The sequence below is a fragment of the Herpailurus yagouaroundi genome, unplaced genomic scaffold, assembly GCF_014898765.1.
Source record: "Herpailurus yagouaroundi ecotype Mexico unplaced genomic scaffold, PumYag 142, whole genome shotgun sequence".
Taxonomy (NCBI): domain Eukaryota; kingdom Metazoa; phylum Chordata; class Mammalia; order Carnivora; family Felidae; genus Herpailurus; species Herpailurus yagouaroundi.
Genome location: NW_024412397.1, coordinates 56,721,933 through 56,748,096, shown reverse-complemented (window position 1 = coordinate 56,748,096; position 26,164 = coordinate 56,721,933). Strand labels below are relative to the sequence as shown.

The following is a 26,164-nucleotide window of genomic DNA, read 5'->3' as shown; positions in this document are numbered from 1 at the left end:
GCTACTGCCACACTAATAGCTGAAGCTGACCCAAACTCACAGTGAGTTGCTGACTAAGCCTTCCCCTGGAAGGTAGAAGTCTTCAAATCGATTCCAGAGTTCTAAAACTGTTTCAGGCAGAGTCTGCTGGTGCAAGTGCCATCTGGATGAAGCAATGGACTCCTGGCACTTCCTACCCACCATCTTCCCCGATGTCACTCCTGTGTTCTGTTTTTGAAGGTTTTGAGGAGATATCTGAGGCTCACCTGGCTGCCCAAGTGAGCGTTTACTTGTAAACACCAGTGACTTTACTAAGATATACCTTGTTGTTGAATTCTCATTCACCTAAACTGGCACCTAGTTTGCCCTTTCAGCATTTCAAGTGCATTCAAGCATACAGGTTCCAAGTGTTCCGGAAAGAGTTGTTTTTATTACTATTCAAATATTTGTTTTGTTTCATTATTTCAGTTTTTCCTCAGACATGCTGATTATGCATTTGCTAGATCTCCTTCAATTTCATTTTGCTTGCATTTCTTATGTTTGTCTTTTATGTCACTTGCTCAGTATTATCAAAGATTTACTCTTCCTTTCTGCTCCTTCCTGTTTCATCTTCATTCCCATGATGGTTTTATTTTTTTCTTCTGCTTCTTTCTCGAGTTCTGCCTTTCTTCTTGTCTGTTGCCATCTCTTCCTTAAATTGTTGCATTTCTACTTTGTGTTCATCATAGAGGTAATTGCTTCACTGAGCTTTGTTTTGTGTTTCTAAATGCATGTCAGCATGTCTCATTACTTTTTGCATCTCCTCGGTGGTTAACATTTTTCCTGCTTGCATTGTTAAATTTTTTTAATGCTTATTTATTTTTGAAAGAGAGAGACAGAGCATGAACTAGGGGAGAGGCAGAGATAGTGGAGACACAGAATGTGAAGCAGGTTCCAGGCTCTGAGCTGTCAGCACAGAGCCCGGCGCGGGGTTCGAACTCACAAGCTGTGAGATCATGACCTGAGCCAAAGTGGGACTTGCTTAACTGACTGAGCCACCCAGGAGCCCCTTCTGCTTGCATTTTTAAATCTATAATAGCTTCTGTGGGTCTCTTCCACATTTTCCTCATGGGCTCTTTGCACAACAGTGTACTAATTCTTTTTCTTTTCTTTCTGTTTAGATCATTCATTATTAAATAGGTTGGATTTTCCTGGACTAGCTATTTGCACACCCCTCTACAGTAATGGGAATTGAGGGTCAGGCTTCACAACTCAAGATTTTCTTTTTCTTGCCTGACACAGAGACAAATTGCTTACTGCAGATATGGCCCATCTGAATTATTCTTGGTGTAGCTCTGGTTTCTCTAACTCTGAACTGAGCTGAGTCCCAGAGGGCTTCTTCCACCAGCCCTGCTCACTCCAGGTCCAGGACCCATTTTTCAGAAACGAGGAACATTCTTTGGTTGGATGCTTACGGAGGTCGTCCACCTCTGGGCCCTTCTTTCCCCCCTGCCTCTATACAACTGGCAATCACAGTTACTTCTAGCCCCTCTTACAGATATAGTGGAATCTGGGGCATATGTTTACCTCTAAGTTCCACTGAAAATGGAATCTATGCTGTTCTGTTTGCTTATTTTCTTTGTTGTTTTGTATGGTTCCATGCTCACAGCCCTGTTTCTTACTGATTATCATGTTTCAAATGACTATAATAAACCCACATTCTCTTTTCTTTTATTCCATTCAACACATCTTTATTGAGCCTGACACCTTCTGTTAGGACCATAGGGTGTACACAAGAGAAGTTGTTCTTGTTTAGTGGGGGTTTAGAAATGGAAGCAACTGTTATAGACACAAGGTAACATGGGACAGGTGCTACCTTATGGGTTCAAATAGAGAAGTCTGGGAAAGGGCAAAAGATTCATTTTCTGTGGGAATCAGAAACGTTTTTGGGGCCAGATACCTAAACAGTGGGTAATGTTTCAACAAAGAGAAATATGAGGAAAGAGATTCCAGGGGGCAAAATAGGTTATAAAAAACATAGCACTGGAACAGTGAAGGCATTTTTCAGGACACAGCGGGAAACTGGCTACCCTGGAGTACAGGACACTTTCGAGAAAGAGAGTCACAGAGAAGGGGTGGGTAGACTGAGAGCCCACAGTCTTGAGCAGCATGCTAAGGAGTGTCATCCTGGACTTAATGGGAGAGTTTGGGGATGGTTTTAATTCAGTCATTACTTGTTTGTTGTTTTTGTTTTGTTATGATTTTGGAGAGAATGCAATGGATAGATTGTTGCCAGCGAAAAATGCTGACAGCAAGTTGGAGAAGATTCAGAAATAGAAGGGCCTGAAGACAAGAGGCCATTGCGTGCAAATGGTGGCTGAGTAGGATGCTGGTCGTGAGGACAGAATGGGGAGACAGGCACCAACAGAGTGGACCCTTGCTTACCCATAACAAAGCCAGACCGAGACCCTCCAAATTCCCATTCTTTGCCCCATAAATGATTGGCTAAACTGGGAACAAGATGCCTCTTAACCAACCTTTGGTTAAGTTTCTCTTCTTTCCCCAGGCCCCTAAATTTGGCCCACCCTCAGCTCAGCCAGCAGACAGACCCCTCCTTAAGGGCCCTCCTGGCAAACGGGCCCCTCTGAGCCACCGACAGAGCTTTTTGCCCTTCCATCCCCTCCCCCACACCCTGTCTTTATAGCCTTGTTTTCTCCCCTCTATGGAAGAAAAACCATTTTTGCCTAACTCTTGAGACTTTGCTGATATTATGGTCAGAGTTGCCACCTATTGTGACAATGCCTTCCCCCCTTATAAATAATCTTTTTGAAAAAAGTCTTTACCTGTTTTGTAGTAGTAGTAGTAGTAGTAGTAGTAGTATTACTTGGAAGTACCAAATCATTTAGGATGTAGGGTCATCCAAACCTGGCCACTGATTGGATAAGAGTTTAGAGCTGGAAGGAGGTGGAAAAGTCAAGCAGGGCAGAGATTTGGGGCCAGAGTGGCCACCATGGCTTTTCAGCCGCTGTTTTGTATCTGTGGTTTAATTGGGTTTGTTTTTCTCTTGTGGGGAGGGGCAAATTTCTCTGTTTTAACTTGGGAAAGAAAAATACAACTTGGAGAAAAAAATCTTTGTGGTCCTTATGTTTCTAAAATGCATCTCACCTAAGTTAGTTTTTCTCCCCTTCTTTTAAATCTCCCAACACCAAGCATTCAGCTGAGTTGAAATCAGAAGGGAAAATAAAGTTATTAAGTGCTGTTTTCAATATTGGTGATTTTGGCTTTGCTTCCTTTTATTCATTTATAAGATCCATGAATTCAGTATCCAATAATGCCTAAGCCCTACTCCTTGTAAGCTATCCCTGCTACCCATCGTCCCCACCCCTCAACAGCTTGGCGTCCCCAGCGTGCTTTCTGCCACTTTCCAGATTCTTAGTCGTTGGTCTTAAAATGCATAGCTCCTGGCATCTTCAGTGTGCTTCATAATCTCCACTTATGTTAATCCACAGCTAATGGAACCGTCAGGCCCAGCTCTTGCCCACGGAAAAGCCTCCTCTGGCCTCCATTGCCAAGGTGATGAAACAGCAGTGCATGGGGCATAGACCCCAGCACGCCTGAGAAAGCTGCATGGGTGTGTGCGCCCCACAGATGCCTTTCCTGGGCTTTCATCCAACTCTGTGTTTCTCGGGTGTTTTAGCCCGGACCTGTTTCATACATGAAAATCTCCTGCTCCCTTTAATGGAAATCGAAAATGCAAAATAACTGAAACAGCGTTGCTTGGAATAAATGGAATCATTGCACGGCCCCCTCCCTTTCCATGCTCCTCGCCAACCTTGGCCCCTTAGGTTTACATTTTCCTGTTTCTCAACCTCTCTTTCAGTTTTACTGTGCTTGTTCTCACAGTGTCAGATGTGTCTTTTGAGTCCCCCCTGCTCGCTCTGCTCAGTTCTGTCTGCAGAAGTGTGAGGCCTTAGTGACACGGGCGAGACGATTGTCCAGACTTGAGCGAAAACGCAAAGCTAGGTACTCGCTGAATTGCCTAAGAACGTATTTGCTTTACCTTCTTCACCTTGACTGAATTCTGAGTCCTTATTCTTCTTATCTTCATAAATAAGAAAGGCCATCTTCTAGGTAACTTTTCAAAAATAGCCTATCCGTGATGTGTTGAATTTTTTTAAAAAACAAATTCTGGATTCTGCCTTCAGCATTCACTCCCCAGGACTGTAAAGCTGGAGCCTTGTGGAACGCACAGAGGTGAGAAGTTGGGATTTAATCAAATCCAATGAGCCTACTGCTGTTTTATTTTAGAAGTCCTTGATTGCATCTCTACCTTGCAGTACCCCTGCATGGCGTGGTCACCCCTGTAGAAAGCACAGATGGTGACTGTCAGGCCATGCATCAAACTCAGAGCCCTCCTGGATGTATTTGTTTTCTCTGGCTGGTGTTGGGAATTCAGCTATTTTCCAACCATTTTTAAATTAGCCTTAAATCTGCTTTTGAAAAACCACACTTCTGGATGCACCCTCTTCTCATAATAACAAAGTCTCACTGAATCAGAATGATGAAAGAGAAGCGTATCTTAGTTGAGGGAAGACACCTGAATGTGAGCTGTTTGTAAAGGCCTGTAAAGGTGCGCCATCTAAATGTACAGTAAGATCATGATTTTCTTTGTGGAAGAGAAAACTGACTACTTCAGGGCAATTCCAAAGAGCAAAACCGGGGCTAATGGATAGAGGTTCAAGGAGGCACTGTTACTTCAACCTAAGGAAAGCCCAGCACACATTCATGGCCGTGCTGGGGCGGAGCGATTTACCGCATGGCAGGTGACACTGCTACTGGAGGTGGCGGGGAGGAGCTGGGCTCCTGCCTCAGGAGAAACCCAGAAACCCAGACCCCTTGCCCTCCAAGGGGCCAGCTCAGCACCAAGTCTGAGCCCACACTGCCAGGATCCAAATCCTGCTCCTCCTACTCATTAACTCTGTAACCTCAGGCAACTTACTTAACCCCTCTCTGCCTCAGTTTCCTCACCATAATGGGTGTGATAATTTTGAGGAATTAATATATGGAGAAAAAAAAACTTGTAAGTTAGAACAATGAGTTGCAGGTACATAGTAAGTGCCGTATGACTGTTTGTTAAATGTAACTAAGGAAAAGATTTTCTAGGATGTCCAAAAGACACCAACGAAGATCTTTTTTGAATCCCCCCCCCCCCTTGGTACTAAGCAGTAAACAAGATGGACACAGGCCCAGAATCCACACAGCTCACATCTTGTGCTGGAGAAAGTCAGGTACCCAGCCCACAGCCTGGAGAGGGCTCCCATGACAGAAGCCTGAAGCAGGGGCTTACTGTGGTCCCTAGAACCCCGGGAAAGGGCTGCAGGACCAGGAGCAGGGAGGTGAGGGAGATGTTGGGCTTGTGTTCCTAGAAGAGGAAGAGGGATGAACGGGAGCAGCTGGGGCCTGATCTTCCTACCAGTATCCTCAGCTGCTGCCGGCATTTGGAGGCTGCTGATTTCCTTTAGAGCCATGATTCTTTACAGCTGCCAACTCGTTCACTCATTCATTCATTCATTCACTTAACTTTATTAATAGGTGAGCGTCTATAATTTTCTAGTGCAAAACATATTTTTTAGTTAGCTAATAAGTACTTTAATCAGCTGGAAAAGCACATAGACAATTTTTTGATTGTTGCCAATTCCATTCTTGTGCTATCTGAATAAAAACGATTAGGAAAAAACAGTATTTATTCATGTTGTGTCCTTGTAGAAAATAATGGCTTTAATCACAATGCTACTTTTTAATTATTTTTTCTACATAGGTTGAAATAACCAAAGGAGTCATATCATTGTTATTATGCTGCATAATTTTACAAAATTTTTGTTTGAAGGATCTATCAGTGGAATTGTTATTATTTTTTAGTGGGCTATGAATGGTGAGGCTCTTCTGTTTCAAATGAACAGCTCTGATTATTTCTAAGGATTTCTTGTCCTAAGAAAGTGGAAAAACAGCAAACCTACACAAGCATTAACATGCTCTGAAACAGGTATCCAGGTAAGCCCATCGTATTTTAGTTTGGAAATAAAGGATGAGATATCAAAAGTTGCTTCATTACACGCAACCATGGGCATATTCTCTTTCGGATTCAGTGAAGTGAATCTAAACCCTTGTTGGGTCAGTTTGGGGAGACCTGTATGGCTTGGTGAAATGTGAACATAAAGTGCTCTGAGCCCCTTTCCTCCTTGCTGAGATTATCCCCAGATCTACCTAGAACATTCTTTCCCTTTGGAGAAAACAAGGGTGGGTCCATGTCTTCTCGGCACAGCACATGTCATTCCTCTTCTTGGAAGGCCCCAAGTTCCTCCCACTGACCGTGGAAGACCCAGCCCCAGATCCTCCCATGATCCACCATGATCCACAATCATCTTCTCCTTGTGCACCCTTAAACTCGGTACATGACTCTGTCATTGTGTTATTGCATCGTGACAACAAATCCTTTGCACCTCTGCCTTTCCTCCTGGATCGTGAATTCCGTGAGGGCAAAAAATAAGTCTTGTTGATTTTTGCCTTCCAAGCACCTGGCACTGCTTTGGATGCATGAATATATTGTTGGCCACGTCTAGAGCTCAGAGTGGTGCAGTAGATGCCCCTGGATAAGAGGGAGAAAGAGGAGTGGAGGTATGAGACAGAGCCCACCAGTGCATGGGAGGAACCAAGCCAAGGATGCCCGCCTCCCAGTCTCCCAGGGGTGGCCCATTCAGCCCCAGACTGGGACAGCCAGTGGTGAATTTCTCAGATGACTTAATATTTTACAGCTAAGCAGAAGTAATTCCCAAAAATTCTAATGTGGCTAAAGTTGATATATTAAAATTTTATTACAGAGATAGTTAAAGGTGGCTAGCTAAGTAAAGGGCATGTTTTGGTAACTCCTTGCTATTTTAATTAATTAATTAATTAATTAAAGTTTATTTATCTATTTTGAGAGACAAAGTGCACATTCACAAGTGGGGAAGGGGCAAGGAGAGAGGAAGAAACAGAATCCCAAGCAGGCTCCACGCTGTCAGCACAGAGCTGGACATGGGGCTCAAACTCGTGAACTGTGAGATCATGACCTAAGCTGAGATCAAGAATCAGACGCTTAGCCGACTGAGCCACACAGGCACCCCACTCCTTGCTATTTTAAACTTACTTAAAAATGTCTTTGGGGTGCCTAGGTGGCTCAGTCGGTTAAGCATCAGACTTCAGCTCAGGTCATGATCTCACCGTCTGTGAGTTCGAGCCCCGTGTCAGGCTCTGTGCTGACAGCTCACAGCCTGGAGCCTGCTTTGGACTCTGTGTCTCCCTCTCTCTCTGTCCCTCCCCCGGTCACACTCTGTCTCCCTCCCTCAAAAATAAATATTTAATATAGTGTTGACTGAGGTAGTTCCTTCCTCCTCAAAAAATGTTTTCACATGCTGGCTGTGATTTTTTTCTTTGTTTTACCTCTATTGTTTTCTTCTTTCCCCTCTCTAGTTACAGAATCGTGTAAGTGCGAACATAAGTAAACAGGTAAATAGAATAGGCAGCTCTTGTGTAGACAGAAGGTATAAGTGTCAAGAGACTAACTGGCAGTGTGACTTGCGGAGAGTCACTTAAAGTCAATCCACAGAACTTTTCAAGGTCTATTAACCACCAAGCCCTGTACATCTCAGGGACCAAATGAGAGATAGACTCTGCCCTAAAAAAAACTTAATATCTATCCAATCCTTTGGCTAACATGTACTTATTAAGGGCCTTTGTGTGCAAGGCGCTGTGCAAAAGCCCTGCTTGTATAGTAACAGAAATGCCCTGGAAGTATTCTTGCACCTGACGTCCTGCGTTAGCCAAGCGAAGAGAAGAGGGGAGGGCGTTCAAGGAGGAAAGAACAGCAAGACACATTCAGGGGACCTACTATGTCTGGGCCATGGGACTGGGAGGACAGAGGTGTGAGAGGTCAGAGAAGGAGGGAGGGAGGGAGATGAATACATTAGGGAGGAAGAAAATGCTATTTATTCAATCCCAGGTACCACGATTTGTACACGCGTGTCCCATTTCATCTTCATGGCACCCTTAACTGCTGTTGTCACATGAAAGGGACCATTGGTGAGCCCTGGAACAGAAGGGTAGCCCATCTTCACTCACTGCAAAAGAAAGAAAGAAAGAAAGAAAGAAAGAAAGAAAGAAAGAAAGAAAGAAAGAAGAAATATACTGCAGGCTGAAAGGAATTCTCAAGGCATCCACTGGACTTTAGGGACTCGGGATGTATCATAATGCTTTAGGTGGAGCTGATGGCTGTCTTTGCTCTCTCAGATGAAATGGAATGTTATGGAAAAATGAAATGTGAGATTCAGAGAGGTTAAGTAACATGCCCAGATCACACAGCTCCCCTCTGCAGTAGTGGAATTGGAACCCGGATCTCTCTGACCCCCAAACCCTTCCACAACAGTAGGCTTCAGGCAAAATAAAATAATTCCTATGGCAGAAGTATGCGTTGTTGTGGGAAAATAGGAAGGGTCCTTTATTCCAGCAAGGAAAGAACAGGGATAGTGTTTCAGAACATTCATTACAGTGAAACGAGTGGGGCAAATTAAAAGGTGTTATAGGTCCTTCTACCTCCAAAATGCTGTGGCTTTATAAATGGTGTCATCCTGTTAAAAGAAAAGGCTCTGGCTTGTATTGTTCATAGCTCTCTACCTTAACTCACATTTATTTAATACATGTGATATGTTACGATCCATGCACATAAACAGGACTGATAATGACAAAATATAGGGAGAAGAGTATGTTCATTTTCTTACCAACAGTCCTTTTTTTTTTCCCCATAGGGAAACATAATTCTGGGTTTGTGACTAAATTCAGTTTGTTGGGAGGTGAGGTTGGATTTCACTAAAGCTGGGTGCATTCTTTTCTACAAAATGGTTTCAGTGTATTGTGTTTCAGTGAATCCCCGTGTGAATTAATAGCAACCAGACATTGCCTTCCCTTTGTTCTCTTGTTTTCTGCAGGTTTATTCCTTGTAAGAAGACATAGGTTTCTTTGGGTAAAAGATTCTCAGGAATCTATAACTAGGCACTTAAGCAGGAGCAGAGTTGTAAAGCAGTTGCCATTTTAGAAGATTTATTTTGTGCAGCAGAACTAGGAAATTGATAGCACAGCACTCAGCAGGACAAGTAACCTTCCTACTTTATGAAACTTAGTTTCTGAACCAGAGCCCTCAGAGGACCTCATCTTAGCAGCTCTCCAGACAGAAGATCCAAAGCAGGCTCTGAGCTGTCAGCACAGAGCCCGATGAGGGGCTCGAACTCACAAACCCCAAGATCATGACCTGAGCTGAAGTCGGACATTCAACTGACTGAATCACCCAGGTGCCCCTATCAAAATAATCTTCTTAAAATCCTACTTTGGTCATCTCATTTCCCTGCTTAAACTCCATTCCTGCTCCCGTGGCCAAACAGACCGCAAACCCTTCCAACTGAGTCTCTGCTTATTGCTCATAGCATTCTCTGATGGCTTCCTGGTTAGAAACTGCAGGCTGACCTCACTGCCACCTGTCCAGATAGCTGGATTTTTTCACCCACCTGAACTGTGAGGCACCCCCCCTCCACTTGCCTTGGCTCCTGGTCTGGTCACCCCCACCTCCAGCAGCATCTACCCAAGCTCTTTGCTTGGCCTGGGATGGGAACTCTCCAAACTGATTCTTCACTCAGTCACTGAGCAAGTATTTATTGTGCTCCTAGTATGTGCCAGCCATAGTGACAAAAGACCGGGTGTGCCCTCAGGAACAACCAGTCTTATAGTTTCATAGGCCGTGTGATTATGGCCCACCTCTGTGATTTAAGGCTTTGCTTCTCAGTTATGGTCCTTAGACCAATCACAATGGCATGACCTGAGAGCTTGTACTAACTATCAAATCTCAGCTCCCCCACCATCCATCCTGTATTAACAGTATTCCCACATGAACCGCATTGCACAGCAGAGCATGAGAAGCTCTGCATTAAGGCTCACAGAGTCGGGGTGCGTGGGTGGCTCAGTCGGTTAAGTGTCCAACTCTTAATCTTGGCTCAGGTCTTGATCTCGGGCTCATGAGTTTGGGCCCTGCATTGGACTCTGCACTGGGCCTGAAGCCTACCTTAAAAAAAAAAGACAGTCAAGTTGGGTGGGTGAGTTGGTTCCATTTATGTTTTCTTTGCTCTATGATGATTATATATCATAAGTATATATAAGTAAACTTATAGGTTTAAATTGTCCTTCATTTAGTAAATAACATTTATTTATTTTTGAGACAGAACGAGACAGAGCACGAGCGGGGGAGGGGCAGAGAGAAAGGGAGACACAGAATCCGAAGCAGGCTCCAGGCTCTGAGCTGCCAGCACAGAGCCCAACACAGGGCTTGAACTCACAGACCACAAGATCATGACCTGAGCCGAAGTCAGACACCTAACTGACTGAGCCACCCAGGCGCCCCCTCATTTAGCAGACTTTTTAAGGACTTGTTAACATAAGTTACATCATTTGGTGCTGCAGAGCACAACCAAATTACAAGCAGCAAATGCAGACCTGTCTGTATTGCGTAAAACATGAGCACTTCCCGGATATTGCTCATGTTGCATTTTGCACATATCGGGGGTATGCTCACATCCAGGGAATGGTGGTGCTAGTTCACAGATTATAAATTGGCATCTGTACGCCATTTTTGGTCATACCCATGTTCGTGTGGCCAACACGGAGTTTTCATAAATTTTTGATTCGTTATGAACAGGTTTTCACATAGAAAGCCAGACTTCTGGCTTCTCTTGAAAACTGGGCAGCCCTGGGCCCACTTTCCTGATGTCACAGTGGGCTGGCACTGGGGGTCTTCTCCTGTACATGGGGGCATGCTCTCCAGTTCACCATGGCTCCACCCACGTCACTGTCACTCCTCCTAGGCCTGCCAGGCCCCTGTAGACAATGGGGCCTGAGAACCTATGCCAGGACCTAGGGGTACACAGAGTGAGCCTGCCTCGTGTTTGCCCCATTATAGTTACCTTCAGAGTCTTTGAAAAGAAGCAGCCCCCATGGGAGGACAATAGGGAACCTACCATTGGTGAGGACAGACAAATGACTCTAGGCTAGTGATTCTCAACCCTACGTGACAGGAGCTGGTAAGAGTACCAGTGCCCACTTCCCACCAGCACTGCCCAGACATCCCGACTTCATTGCTATGGGCATCACCAGAGTTTACAATCTCCACAGGTGATTCTAATCTGACTGGAGACCCACTGATCTAGGCCATCTACAGTCCTTGCAAAATGAAACTGCAACAACAGGCCGAAGTCAGGAAAATATATATACGCATATGCTCATGTGCATAAATTGAAAGGATTGATGTTGAAGCCTCATCACTCTGGACATTGGTAATTCAACATGTATGATAGTTTTGTCTAGGAGCCGGCCTATCATTTACCCTTCTTATCCGTAGAAGAGAGTTGGCCAAGCAAATGAGCGCTTGTAAGCAAGATTGCTTTAAACTGCTTTATAGAAACTAGATTTTTTTTTTTGAAGGATTTGAATTCAAACACTGACTTGAGCTAAATATAATTTGTATTCCCTCTTACAAAACCAAAAATTTGGAAGATACCAGCAGGCGTGGTGAATGTATCATACAGAGCCCCTTCCACAATTGTAGAATTGCTTTCTTGTGTGGTCTGTTATCACCTCGCCTAAAATTCTATTCGTGCTTTAATTACCTTAAAATAATGCTTATTACTGTCAGAATTTGGCCATTTAGGGCACAGAAGTGTTCATCCAAGAATGTCAGTAGAGGAAAAGTTCTGCTAATGTGCCTGCTGTAATGAAACCATTCCCCCTTCCCAGGCCCCAGATTGGCTGTTGCATGGTAGCATCTGGCAATAAATCTCTGCTGTTTTGGGGCAGATTCTCTTGATTAGAGGTCTGACAATCACCAGAGTAATTCATGAGATGACTTTATGCAAGAAATTTCATGATTTCTAATGGCTTCTAATGGTTTAATATTTTAATGTAATTACGCTTAATTATACATTGTAATATGCATTGGCCAAGCTTGGGAACTGGGTCTTAGTAAAATGTAGCTAATGGAAAATTTTCCTCCAGCTTTTTTTAAACAAGGAATTAAGTCCTGACGTGAAACTGAATGCAAATCCAACAAGCAGTCTCTTGCCAGAGAAAATATTGGCGTAATACATTTGAATGGCCCAGTTTGTCAGCTCGCTTGGCTAAATCCCCAAATCATACACTGTTTTAGAATTATTTCAGAAGTTCTATTTCCCACCTTTCCACTAACCTACTTTTAGTAATTTCTGTTTGGTTTTATGAATTTTTATCAACAGGCAGTCTGGGTGAGGGACATTTGGGGAGACACACGCAGAATAATGTTATTTATTATGATCACCAGTAAAGAGGGTGAGGGAGACAGAGGCAAAACTCATGCCCTGGGCAGGTTTGGGGGTGTCATTTATCTATGCTGCCCACGGTGAGTGGATGTAAAGACAGAATAAAGAGCAGAACTAAAATATAGTGTGTTCCCATTTCGCACGTCCCCTCGAAGCTAAGCAGTGACGTAGTGTTCGGATTCCATTTGTGCTGTCCTTGGGTTTGCAGACAGTCGGGGATTGAGCAAGGGAGGGCGGTGGTTACATGTTAGAATTCATACGACTGTGTTAAGGCTTACATCTCATTGTACTTTTGAGAAATAAACCCATTTTAGAATGCCCTCCTGCTCTCTATTCTCTCCTCCCTCTTCTCACTTCCTGTCACCTTCTCTCTCCCCCATGGCACTCAAAATACACCGAACATAAGGAGCACAGCACCTCAGACCCTTCCCAGCCCTGAGCCTTTTCAGAAGCACAGTGGCAGGTATTGGGCAAAGGCCCCTTGAGGCTGGGTTACCCGGAGCCCAAGCCAGACTGCAGGCCCCAGCCAAGCAGCAGGACCTCAGAGGCACCCGAAACACACGGTGCCAGACTTCTCGCTGACGGGAGAACATTCCTACTTGCTTTTCATTTGGGGGTTGCTCACTCCCTGGCCTGGAAGAAAAGGTAGAAAACGAGAGAGGGGTCATTCCTGACATTTACATAGTGCCGTCTCATACAAATGATTTAATTCCCTGAACAATCCTGTGTCACTAACTCCATTTTCCAGTTGAAAACACGGAGGCTCTGGGAAGCCGGACATCTAGGTGAGGTTTACATGGCGAAGGCACAGTGGTCCTGATTTCGGACCCAGGTCTGTGGCCCAAGTCCATGGCACCCTGCACATCACCATGCCAGTCACAACAGCCAGATGCACACATTCAGGCAGTTCCCCAAATAGGACAGGCTCCCACTGGAACAGAACTCTGGTTTTGTTTTTAGCAGATTTTAAGAGTGCCTATTTTGAAATCTTTGCTTAAGGGCACATTCTAATGTTTAGGAAAGTAAAAAAAAAAAAAAAAAAAAAAAAAAAGCCCTAGCCACCAGAGGCAAGGAAGGGAGATGAAACCTTCCTCCACCGGCTTCCAGGGACAGTTTTTTAAAGGCTACCTCATCTTATGACAACTGCATGGGAACATGGACATGTAAACCTGGTAGAGATGAGAAAACAGCATTAAGTTAACGGCAAGAGCAGAGATATGGGAGTCAGATGCTTGAGTTTGAGCCCTGTCTCTGCCATTTGCTAGCTCTGTGACTGTTGACAGGTCACTGGGCACCCTGTGTACCGGGAACCGCGAGGTCCCACAGGACCGAGGCGCAGCTCAGACACCATAGCATGTGAACTGCACTCCTGACCCAGTGAAAGACTCCACAGGGGAAAGGTGTTCTCATTCGTGTGTATTCCCAGCCCATGGCCTGAGTGGGACACATCAAAGGCACGCACCTCCTTCCACCTCCTTCAGTGTCTCCAGCACCTTCTTATTCTCGGGTGAATCAGCTGCTCCAGAAGTACACGTTTTGTGAATTGGTGTACAGGTCGCTCTTAATTGCAGACCCAAATCAAGACTACATTATTGCCCCCTTGGATTGCTGGCTGGTCCTAAGTCAGTGCGCCCAGAGTCACTGCTACACCGTGTCCCTCTCTGACCCTCAGCAGCATCCACTCCCCCGGTGCCAGCCACAAAGTCCGCCCACTGAATTAGCCTGTCTCCTGGTGTTCGCCTGCAGTATTGACCACCCCTTACTCAGTACTCTACTGTCTCTATCGTACGCATTCCACCCCAGTCCTAGGTGCTGTAAACTCAGCCCCACAGACGTCAGACGTCAGGCTCTAACTGCCACCTCCCGGGCAGATGAAGAACTCCCTCAGTGTGCTGTCTGCCTACACCCTCATCTCCAGACCAATTGTCACCTCTGTGTTGACAATATTCCTTGTAATTTCAGTCTCCTGAAGTCCCTCCGTGAAGGCCGTGTAATAGAGTCATTTGAGAGCACAGACCAGGAAGCCAGACAGCGAAACCTTCTAGAAGGTTTTGCAGGCAAATACCGTTCCCTGTCTGTGCCTCATTTTCCTCACTTAAAAAGCTGAAAACAGTGCCTGGCACACAGCAAGTCCTGCCTGCACGTGGGGCCTCGTGGGGTGGTGCCAGCTCGGGGAGGCAGAGGGAAGGAGGGCAGGCTTTAGTGCTGGGAACAGAGCAAGCAAAACCATTTACTCAGTGTTTCATAATATACTGTCCACCAGCAACAGTAGCTGCCCTCAAGGGCCATTTCAGGTCAGCCTTAACTAAGGCCCATCTTCTGGTTTCCCGCTGCTTCTCCCAGTATCGCCTGTCACACGATCACCTCTGCCTCAATCTGTTATGTACTTCCGTCCCAGCGCACGCTTCGCCTTTCCGTCTTCACTCGTTTGCCTTGGGCTCTCATTTGAACTTGGAGTAGGTGAGAGCTTTCTACTTAAATTTCAGAGCCGTTTATAAATAGGTTGCTTAGTTTCAGCCAGCAGGTAAAAGCTTTCATTAAATTGTCCCTCCTTCCCATAGTGCTATTATGTGGAGCTCTCAGAAGGGAAGAGTTAAGAATGCTATTTTCCTAGTCGTTAAGGAAGCCCGGTTTGAGGCCCAAGCTGCTACTTTTCCTTTTCCCTACCTAGACTTGACCAATATGACTCTGACGGACCCCCTACACCCATCAGGTTTTCCCCCCTCAGAGCGCTCTCCTAGATCATTATCCATGATCTAGTCACCTAGATCATTATCCATGATTCAGGACCAAAGTCCAACAGTAATTCAGAAACAGGGCTCAGAGTCACTCTGCACACAAATTATTTTAGCATCTCCATTAATTTCCTCACCAAGAGAGAAATGGGAACACAAGCAGCAGAAGCTACCTTTGATAGAATAATAAATGAAGGTGAGGGTTGGGGGTCTACCCAGATGTCTCCTTTTCAGTGTTCCTTTTTATTTTTTTAAAGTTTACTTAGTTATTTTGAGAGAGAGAGAGAGAGAGAGAGAGAGCGCGCGCACAAGCAGGGTAGGGGCAGAGGGAGAGAGAGAGAGGCTATGCACCGTCAGTGCAGAGCCTGATGTGAGACTCGATCTCATGAACCGTGAGACCATGACCTGAGCCAAAATCAAGAGTCAGACACTGAACCAACTGCGCCACCCGGGCCCTCCAGAGGTCTCCCTTTTTCTATTCAAAATTGGAAAGGGAATAGCCTCTGAAGTATTGGGAAAGGCGTTTTCAGTTTTATACCCAAATATTCAGTTATACCAAGGATTTCTTGCATTGTTACAGTTACATAATTAAGCACGTATAACATTTCCTTTGGAGTTATATTCACTCGTCAACATCTTCAGTTTTGAATGCCATACAGAAACCACTAAAAAGAGGAAGCTGTAAAAATGACTGAACAGCAGCCATGTTTAGGTGGCACATAGAAGTTGTAACTAGAGATTTGAGTGGGGAGTATTCTAGAATAAAGTGTAGCCCAGAGATGGGCTTCGGCAGTGCTGTCACCCTTCAGAAATGCAGCCACAATGATTTATCCTGGCATTCCCCCCAGATTACACTGGTATGGCCTCATAAATTTATGTGGCCTTAGAAGAGAGTTTCAGATGATCTTGCTGTTCCCAATGAGAATAAAATCTGACACAATGCAGCCTCACTGTGTAATTGAGGAATATTGAGTATGAGGCTATCATTTCAAAAGGTGGACTGGAGTTCGGAGGGGCAGCCTCATTCCCTGAAAGGTCAAGGTTACTGGGGAGGCAGGAGGGATCTTCTGACCTCAGAGACTTGCTGTTTCTCATTTATTTCAGACACATTTTCCATTGCCGCCGTTGCGTTCTGCCACCATTCAGTCTTGTTCTCGATGTTTTCCCTTTCAAATGGTTTGTTAGAAGCTCTGCAAAATGTTCGTAAATATTACCCCTTACAACAAACAGGGCTTTGAGAGTGTGGTGACAGCTTACCTGAGTTAGTCTTCTTCAAACACAGGCTGTATTACAATTCTCTTCTCTTCTGCTGTTTTTAATCCCCACTCACCCACACAAAGAAGCAGATATTAGCAGCTTGCCTTTTGTAGTTGATAATTAAGAACAAGATTTTGTGATTGTTTGGGGTGTTGGTGTTACCACCTTGTTCTCTTAACTCATTAGCAGAGATGCGGGTATCTTGTGACTGAGTAATCCTGAAGCGTTCTGTCCTTCAGACATCACCTTACTTGAATGACAGCATTTTCACAAGATCTTCAAGAGGAAAGTAGCCTTTTAGAGAAAATTACTGATTCCAAATGCATTTGCATTTTCAGCAGAGGTTCAAAGCATGGTTATGTAGGCGAGTGTCATTTACTTGAGAAAGAGGTTTGCCGATATCAATACAAGGGAGGCGTTGCCTCCATGTTGGAAATGCAGGCCTCAATTAATGACAGACTGTGTGTTTCCTTGTGATATGGGCAACATTTCTTATGAGGCTCCCATTACAAAGTCCCATCAGCTCATATTACTGTCCGTGTGCAGAAGGGAAAGACCCAAGGAAATTGCCGTTTCTGCTGAGGTAGTAGGGCCCTCAGCCCATTTCCTCAGTTGCCCCTTGGTTGTTAATTGAATTTCTGAGATGACAGGTTTGAAGTAATTACATAGAAGTTACCTAGAAATAGTTGCTCAAAAGTTACATTTACTAATACTCATAAAAAATATAACTTTTAAATTCTGCATCATTTTATTTATTCACATAAATGGGAAAGAATAGTCAATGAATCAGTTCCAGGATAAATCATACAATCTCTCATCCCACCACATTCCTATTTCACTAGACATGCATGTAATACATGTGATCGCTTTGACCCAATCCTGTGCACGTTTTTAAAAATGACAATTACACTGTCATTTTGCGAGGTATGGTGAACGTGTAAACTTAGCATGCCTCAAATGTATACCGTAAATACAATAGGATCATAAATGTATGATGATTCTTCTGAGCTTTAATTTACCCTGGTTAGTTTTTAAATCTGCAAAGAGCATATTTTTCTATCAGTATTGTCTAGAAGCATGCCCGTTGGCTGTGTGCTACTGAAGGCTGTCAGTTTCAGGTGGCAGTGACCTGCTTCAGACTAACTGTATGTTCTTGGCTCCTGTGCTAACACATCATCAAGAAAACACGTCTGACTGTGTCCACAGCTCGGTGGATCTGGGAAATCAGTTCTGCACGGTGCAAAGAAACCACCACACTAAATGAAGAGAGCAGATTGCCCAAGGCAGGCACGCAAGGGGCATGTGGTCAGGAAAATGTGAAAAGGGCAGGGCAGCAGGTGCAGGACCAAGGTGCAGGGGGAGTGGGCAGCCTGCGTAGGAAGAGGGGGGCACAGGTGTTGCTCGGGTGGAAGCCGACGTCTCCATGGGCTGGGCTCCCGATTTTCAAAAGACAGTTGAAACGCAGACTGTAGTGGCTGATCGGGTTCCATCGTTCTCTCTTAACTTATGCCAGGTACTTGTTCCTGCCAGCTGTAAGTTTGGAGTGTTTTTTGTTTCGCTTGTCTTTCCAAAACACACCCACACATGTACACATGCAGGCACACAACCTGCAAACAGTACAAGCTTCCCGTTTTCTTGAAGCTAATGCATTGGAAACAGTCGGATATATTATCCGTGAATATTGGCGTGAAGTGATGTTTGTTTGGGGACAGAAAACAGATGATTGGCCAGAGCAGCTTTTGTGTGACTTAGAACCCAGCGTCTGACAAAACTTGAGTCCCATAATGAGGAGCACAGAGTTATCCCATGTGTTTGTTATCTTCTCCGGAACAAGTTGATTTTCTCAAATGTTGGTGTAATTTAGTGTTTCTTTTTATATTTCTAATAATTTTTAAGGATAAGACTGAAGTCTACAAAATACGAAGCTTACTAATTTCTTCTTATAACCAGGACAGCTAGCCTTAAAATAAATTTCCGTTTTTTGCCCGTGTATCTTCCGCTCTTTGCGACCCACTGTGCCATCTGTAACTGACAGGTGAGAGCAGGCCAAGGAGGGTGAGGACCCAAAGGGGCCGGGGACTCGCGCCACAGTGCACGAGAACATACGCATGCTTTGTGCAAACACAGAAAACCAGGGACGCGGGCAGGAGGGGCTCCCCAGAAATAGTAGGGAAATGTGTGGGCACAAACACAAGACACGCTTCCCAGACCGCGGCTGCCAGGGATTTCTGCCTCCCTGGCCCTCATCTCAGTGTTGACGAGGGAACCAGAACAAGGACCAAGAGAGCCCCCCTCTTCTGGGTGCACCGCTGTGTCTTGCTTCTCCGAAAGCAGAGGCTGCACTGGGAATATGTACAGCTCCTAAAAAAAGAAAATATCCCCTAAGCTGCTTCCTCATTGAATTTGCCCAACAAGGAAATGAGAAAAGAAGCCCACAAACTAACGTGTCAGTGTGTTCTCAACAAAGGAAGGGATCACAAGTAACGCATAGGATGAACACCTAAGAAGGGGAGGTCAGTTTTGATTCAAAAAGGGGCAGCCCAGCTTCTGCCAAGTCGCTCCCTCTCCCAGAGTGGGAGAGAAGGCGGGGGAAGGTGCCTCAGAATGGAAACTGCCGGGCCGCCGTCAGGCCTGTCCTGGGCTGGAAGAGTTCCCCCAGGACCACTTTCAAAAGAGAACGGCTCATCTGTGGGGAGAATGGAGCACAGGGGCCTGTGAAAACAGGCTGGCTCCCAAGACACGTAGACCAGCCACTTGGACCTCAGCACGCCCCACGATGCAGGCTGATTTCTCTGACTCTCTCTGTGAACACGTCAGCACCTCCAGAAGGGGAGCCCTTGGCACTGCTTCGGAGGGAGCGTCTGCGCTGTGCTCCTCGCCAAGGAAGGAGGCAGTTTTCGTGCCAGAGACGGGAAGGCCTGAGCAGCAGCTGAATTCCCGGGCCGAGGCGGGCGGGCCCCGGGACTCACTCGCTCAGGGCCCTCTTGCCAGGCTGAGCTCCCAATCCCTGTCCTTTCCAAGGCTCAGAGTGCTCTTTTGATTAGGTCTGCACAGTTTCTGCGTAGACTCTCTGGAAGCACGTTTATTTTGAGATAAATATCCGACAGTCCTTCCCAGGGATCTCTCTGGAGCTCTGTTGTCTCAGTGTTGCAACATGGTGGCTTCCCTTATTAAAGAAGAGGCGAGTCTGTCTCCCCGGGAGTGATCAGACCCCAGGATCCCCACCTCCTGTAAGTGTCACTCCTGCTTCTCACCCTTTAGACAAATGCAGAGGCAGTGGCAGAAAGAACCCACTCTCGAAGGATCAGAGGAAAGGAATGCCCCTACTGTGGTGAGCTCTGGGGTCAGTATCCCAGCCCTTCCGTTGCCTGATGAATATCTTTTGCCGAGTTCCTTAGAGTGTCTGAGACCCTTGTATTATCTGCAAAAGAGACTTAATAGCACTGTCCCCATGAAGTCACGTGGAGTAAATAAAACCGGCAGTAAGAGGCGACCAGCGAGTATTTGTCCCCTTGGTCCCCAGCTGGCCCCAAGTCGGCACTGGTGCTGGCAGAGGGCGCTGAAGCCCTGGCGGGGTACCGGCAGCCCTTAGGTCCATTCCTCGGGTGCCGTCTCCTCGTTCTGATTGAGTGCTCCTGGCTGGGAGCACAGTGCTGTGCTCTGGGCTGGCTGTGCCTCTCTGTGGGTCTGGGAATCCGTGGAGTCCTCGGGAACCTTTTGACCTGAGGCTTATCTGAAGTTGGGCACCCGTGGACTGCGTGTCCCGTGGCTGGGAGTAGGTGAGTGCAGAGAAAAAGGAGGCAAAATCCACTGAGGTGTTCCCTCACGGCCTGCGCACAGTAGGGAGCCTCCGGGTCCCCATCAGTCAACAGGGATATATGTGTTCTTCCTCCTCACAACATATACCTGCCCGGCTACTTGTCAACAGACGGCCGTTGAGCGCCTCCCGTGTGCGGGGTGCCACGGTAGTATGCTAGGTGGGGAGCAGCGGGGGCAAAGAGAAATAATACACGTGTCTTCCCACCTGGAGGCAGGTCGTGTAAGATTTGAAGGTTTGCAACATATTAGTTCACTCGTCCCTCCCCGCCTCTACGTTACAGAAGCTGAGAAGCAGCCGACCGAGTACAGAGCCCGGCGCCCACACCTGCCTGGGCTCCGGCACTGGTCGCATACGCTGCCACCCTGGGGGCAGGTGCCCACGCCATGCCCTCAGCTCAAAGGGTTTGCCTCCAAATCCATTTGCCTCAATCCAGTACCACCATCCAGGGCTGGAATTAAGATACAATTAAACTGTTTCTTCATCATGCTCGGTACTGTTTTCTTCTGGGTCATACTGACATGTGCATCAACGTGGCAGGGCCTTCCAGATTTGTGAATGCCAGCTCAAGTAGGGTTCGGTCTTCTTAAGACTGCATGTGGAGAGCCGGGATAGGAAGCGAACAGGTAGGGGATGCCCGCTTTGAGAAGAGCGACTCCAGTTCTTGGTCAGGTTGGCACCCATGTTCATTCAATTATGGTCTCACTTTTGCAAGCGAAGGAAAATGGTCCCGCCGAGGATAAAAAAAATACACGCTGAGTGATTGGGTTGTAGTATTCAATCGAAAGAAGCTAATTAATGATGTCTCAAGCTGCGCGAAGCAGATATTAAACCAAAAGGTCACCCTTCAGCCATCAAAAGATGTGCTGCCCTGAAATCTTTTATTGGATGACTAACATATCACAAGTTAATATGGGTTTTTCTGCATGTTTGTTAAAATGAAAGTGGAGGGGGGGGTATCTGCTCCTTGAGTATCAAATTGAGATGTTAGTAAGATTCCATATCACAAACAATTCTCAGCTTTTTCAGTAATGAGTATATTTGTCAAACGAGAGCCCACGGGATGGAAACTCATTGTTTTCACTGGCACAGACCAGCTTGGCATTTGCCACGGCGTTATCTGTCTCCGCAGTGAAATTCCTCAGATGGCTCCACAGTCAGCTCGGGTCTTACGCACCTGTACTCCACTGTGCCGGCCACGGGGGTGCAGGATGACTTGGAAATGACTGCCCTTGAGTTTGTACCCCACTTAATCAAAGCCTGCAAATAAACACACAATTTCAATACAGGGTAGCAAGTGGGGGGAGGGGGCTGTCCGGGAGGAGCCACCCTTAAGAGGCATGACACACACCCCCACCACCCCCACCCCACCCCACCCCCACCCCGGCAGGCTGAAGAGAGGGCTGGGGACAGTGACAGGGCCTCAGGGCCTCTGTGTGAGGAGCCCTGAGCATCTGAGTGTGGAAGCTGACGGATAGACTCCTGGCATCAGAGACCCCTTAAAAGAGAGTTTGCTGCAGTAGGACCAAAAGGAGCAGGTATAAAAAAAAACAAAACCCTGCCCTCAGGAATAAAAGCCAGCAGCTAAATCCCTTCACAGACTGGAGGACTGAGTCTCACTGTGGGGACTTCGTTTTATTTGCCACTCTCCCTGCTTGGTAAATGACTTGTCCCGTCAGGATCCTGTTGTGTTTGGCCGTAAACTCGTCAGGAGGCGCCTCTGTGAAGGCAGCGAGGCAAGAGAAGCCAGAAAGGCTGTGCCCCATAGGCCAGCGGGCGAGGGCAGGCGGGAGAAGCGCCCTGAGGGCCAGAGGAGATGGGAAGGCCGCTGAAGGAGGAAGCAGCAGCCTCAAGTTCCTGCAGAGGGGCCAGGGAAGAGAGAGAGACGTGCGGGGGAGAAAGGGAAGACTGCAGCGTCTAGCAGAGGGTGGATACAGTTTGGGTGCCCGCTGAGTAGGAGCTGTGAGGAGACGCTCCGTCAGTAGGGAAGAAGGCCAGCAGTGGGCTGCGGGGCTGGATCCCCGCCTGTAAGGAGCGCTGCTTCTCAGTCTTCAGAGACGTGACAGCGAGGACATGCAGGAGGGGTGCCAGGGGGAACGGCCGGTATGAAGGCACCTGCCCAGAGGGGAGGCGGGCCTGGAGCGCACAGGGACGGTGGGCTGGGTCACTGACTTTTCACTGAGTGAGGGAGCAGGGCTGAGGAGGGAAGGCCAGTTGGCTCTGAGCAGAGGTGATGAACTGTAAAGCCCAAAAGTGGGGCATTGAGGACCCTCAGAAAGAAAATAGACTCCATAGGGAGTCTACAAACTTGAAAGCTCTTGTGTCCGTCTTCCCGCTGGTACCTAGTCACCAGTGAGAAAAGAGCAGCCGGGTTACCACAAGCTCCTTGAGAAGTTAGTGACGGAGGGGTGTGCAGTGACACTTTTAGACAAAGTGGCTCTAAATCTGAGTGGTTCCTGATCGAGTTTTGAAAGCCATTCTTTGTGTTTGTAGTAAGCGCAGACAGTGCCTGCTTCCCTGATACATGCATTTATTCATTCAGTCATTTATTCACCAACGTTGCAGCCACTGAGCGTCCCCCGTTCCACTGTGTGCCAGACCAACGTACAGCTCCAGTGTCACGGCCAGTAATCCGTGACGCCAACACCGGAGCTCGGGCAGCCGTCTCCAGCAGCACTCCCCCACCCAAGTGGGCTGTGTTTAATCTCAGGTCTTCTGTCTTCCCCCTCTCTCAGGGTTGTCGGTTGCCGGGGGCTGGGTGGGATGCAGGCTGCCTGGAGTTTCATCATCATTGCGTCAACATGAGTCACATTAACTCCATTCAGCCACCCAGCCCTTCCTGCACCAAGTGTGGATCTTGAGAGACGCCATGAGTCATCACTCTTCCAGACTGCACCGTCCAATAGAAATACAACACTAGCCACGTGCGAGCTGCAAGTTTTCTAGTAGCCACATTTAAAATAACAAAAGGAACAAGGAAAGATAATTTTGGATGCCATTTTATTTAACCCATATCCGAAATATCACTTCAACATGTAAATCAAGATTACAAAAAACAAAAACAAAAAATGAAGGATGGATTTCACATTCTTTTTTTTGGTACTAAGTCATCAAAATCCAGGACATGTACACTTATAGTGCATCTCAGTTTGCACTGTCCACATCTTATGTATTGCATGGCCCCATGTGGCCAGTGGCTGCTTTGCGGACAGTACACAGATCTAGAACATGCAGGGTTCTTCATTCTGATTCTGTCGATAAGGCCACTGGGAAGTCCCTAACAATCTCTGACATTTCTGTGCTTTGTCTCCCACATTCATGTAAAACCAATACAGAAGAAATGGGTTTGTGATGAGGGAGGACTAATAACCACAATCCTAAAGCACTCTGCAGATAAAAATGTGTGGATTCCAAATAACATGGTTATGAAGAAGTAGAACGTGGGTCAGCAGACCAATCACCCCACTTGTTTTAGTAGTAATGTAAGTCACGGTTAGGAACCAGCAGTGGGCCAAGTTCCCACTGGGAACCGAATGCCTGTTCGGGTGTGTTCCCACACGGCACGGATGGCATGGTTGTCTCACCAGTGGTGTTCGGGATCCCCTTGTTCTGCTTTTCACTTTCATTTTAGGGAAACTGGGAGGTAAGAAAATAGAAATGAGAAAGGATTGAGTGAGTCAAACCCCATTACAATCAAGAGGAGACGAGTTAGCATAGAAATGAGGGCTCCAAGCATGTTAAGAACAGAGACCTAGAAACAAAGGGATCACGGGAAGAAGAAATGTTGCAAACTGTCAAGCCCCTTTTGAACATTTCCTTGCTCCTCCAGGAGCAGCCACTCCTGGAGCTCGGTGCTGCAGGCGGAGTAACTTCTCAGTGAGTGCTGGGTACATTGAGGAAAGTCAGTCCGGGACTGTCACGGATTATGCAGTAGGCCAGAGAAAACGTAATCAGATATGGGGACCCATGGCAATTTTTTTTTTTTTTTGCTTCCTCCTTTTTGGAACAGAGAACACAATAGAATTGCTACCCCTTTCATTGAAGAGAAGGTTGCTTGTGAAATGGGTCTCTGTTTTTAGTGGGATTAAAAATAACCTGAGACCCAGCCATGCAGCCTCTGGTTACCATTTATGACTCACTTGCTACAGTTTTGTTGTGTGCGCTTTTGTGAAGAAACAGCCATATTTTTAAAGAGCATTTCCATAAAGGATTTTTCTCCCTTTGTGGGGGTAGAGCAGAAGTTGGAAGAACCAGAGGGGCAGAGAAGAAATCAGGGACCTACTTTCATGTTATTTTCAGATGAATTAAAAACCTTTTGTCTCTAAATCCTCCAGACTTTGTTTAAGTCCGTGGAATGGGGAGGCAGATCGTGCTTGTACACCACACTCATGCGTCTGTTTGATCATTTCACCCGAGAGGCAGCCCCTGAGTCACACGGCATCCACAACCGGCCTGAGCTGGCTGTCCCCGTGGACTGGGAGAAGAGGGCCTGTGCCCAGTGAGGGTTTTCCCATTCAAGAGCAGAGAGACTCTGGTCTCCTGGGGGAGTCCATTGGAGTCGAACAATTTACTGCCTCTGCAAGAAAAGTAATGACAACGTTTTTGGAGATGGGCTTATTTTCTCCTCTCTGAGTGGATGCCGATCCACGGCCAAGTGCCCTGGGACGTTAGTTAGGGCGTCCCGTATCCTGGCGCTGGACACACACACGGCTGAACCCCCTGGCCGTGGGAACGGGCGATGCTCCAAACCTTGAAGCGACTTGACTGGAATCCTTAAACCCATCATTATAAATTTTTTAAATTCATAACACCCAAAAGAAACACCGAGAGAAAAACAGAGGCAAAAAAAACCTCTTCCAAACCATTCTACAAATGGCAAACCACGGAGGTGACAGATATCACGTGCTCTGTTTTCTGGAAAAGGAAAGACATTTTAAATGTAGGGGTATCTTTCCCTATTGTCACTCACTCATTGGTGTTAAAGGCAAAGCCAGGATTACGCATGCATTTCCTTTTCTGGTGCAAGAGGCATTTTGATTAATTAAAATCTTAAAACCTGTAAGTAGGGGGGCTGCTTTCGCAGGCTGAGTTTTCTTGGCTGACCTTTAGGGGAGCTGGCTGGGAATCACTGCTGCAGTGAGGCCGTGTAACTGCGAAGCAGCCCATATCCCTCCGCTGTGTTAGGTGGACAATGGGTTGGATGTCGGGCCTGAGGTGTGAAGTCCGTAAGTTACCCGGTTAGAAAGACCCTTTGTGTCCCCTGCTCATGGCGGGCACCCTCTTCGAATCTAGATGGCTCTGCTTACTCCTAGAGCCCCAAGACCGAATGACCTGATCGTTTTCATTTGATAATAGTTTCTGAAGACAGCATATACTTTTCATCATAGGCTTACGCTTTTTAATTTATTAGCAACCATTCAGGGCGTATCTATCTAATATGACATGAGCTGTGCTGGGCTTGGTAAAAAGTTAAAATCAGCATGTTCACATTTGATAAAAATGTATGCAGATTTTTAAGTGGATATTTTCAAAAGTCTAATTTTATGCGCGGAATTTAAAATAATGCAAATCACCCCACATTTTAAAAGTCTGTCAAGAGCCACATAATTTCAAAGCTGGCAGGCTGCACGCATTTTAACCATGTTACCCTGTTGCTGCACATTGGCACCAGCCTGCCTGGGCAACAGATGCCCTACCCAGCATCACCGGTGGCCAGGGATCCCACACTCATCGCCTTCCAGCGGGATTCTGCACATGATCTTGGTGACCACTACTCTGTCCTTTCAGGACCACTTGGGTGTGAAATCAGAACATGGCCTGGAGATCCTGGGTTTCAGCTGAATTTCAGCTTTCATAGGTTTTAGGCATATCCAGCCATGCGGGCTTTGGAAATTTTGTATGTCCGAACATTCACTATTGTTAGAACTTAAAAAATCTTTATATCTTATGTTTAAAAACAAAATTCAGTCAGT

The 26,164-nt window shown here is 46.4% G+C and overlaps 1 protein-coding gene across 4 annotated transcripts in view; it reads left to right on the top strand.

The window, feature by feature from the left end:
* Nucleotides 1-26,164, top strand: part of L3MBTL4 (L3MBTL histone methyl-lysine binding protein 4) — a 359,374-nt gene that overhangs the window by 314,501 nt on the left and 18,709 nt on the right. The window contains exon 16 of one of the 4 annotated variants that reach the window (XM_040479357.1): nt 22,928-24,518. The exons of 2 other annotated variants lie outside the window; for them this stretch is intronic. In XM_040479357.1, coding sequence (XP_040335291.1) covers nt 22,928-23,007 — 80 coding nt within the window. In that variant the 3' untranslated portion in view covers nt 23,008-24,518. Of the gene's footprint in view, nt 1-3,467; nt 4,103-22,927; nt 24,519-26,164 lie in introns of those variants that run through there. One more of the 4 variants, XM_040479358.1, reaches the window with a different exon arrangement.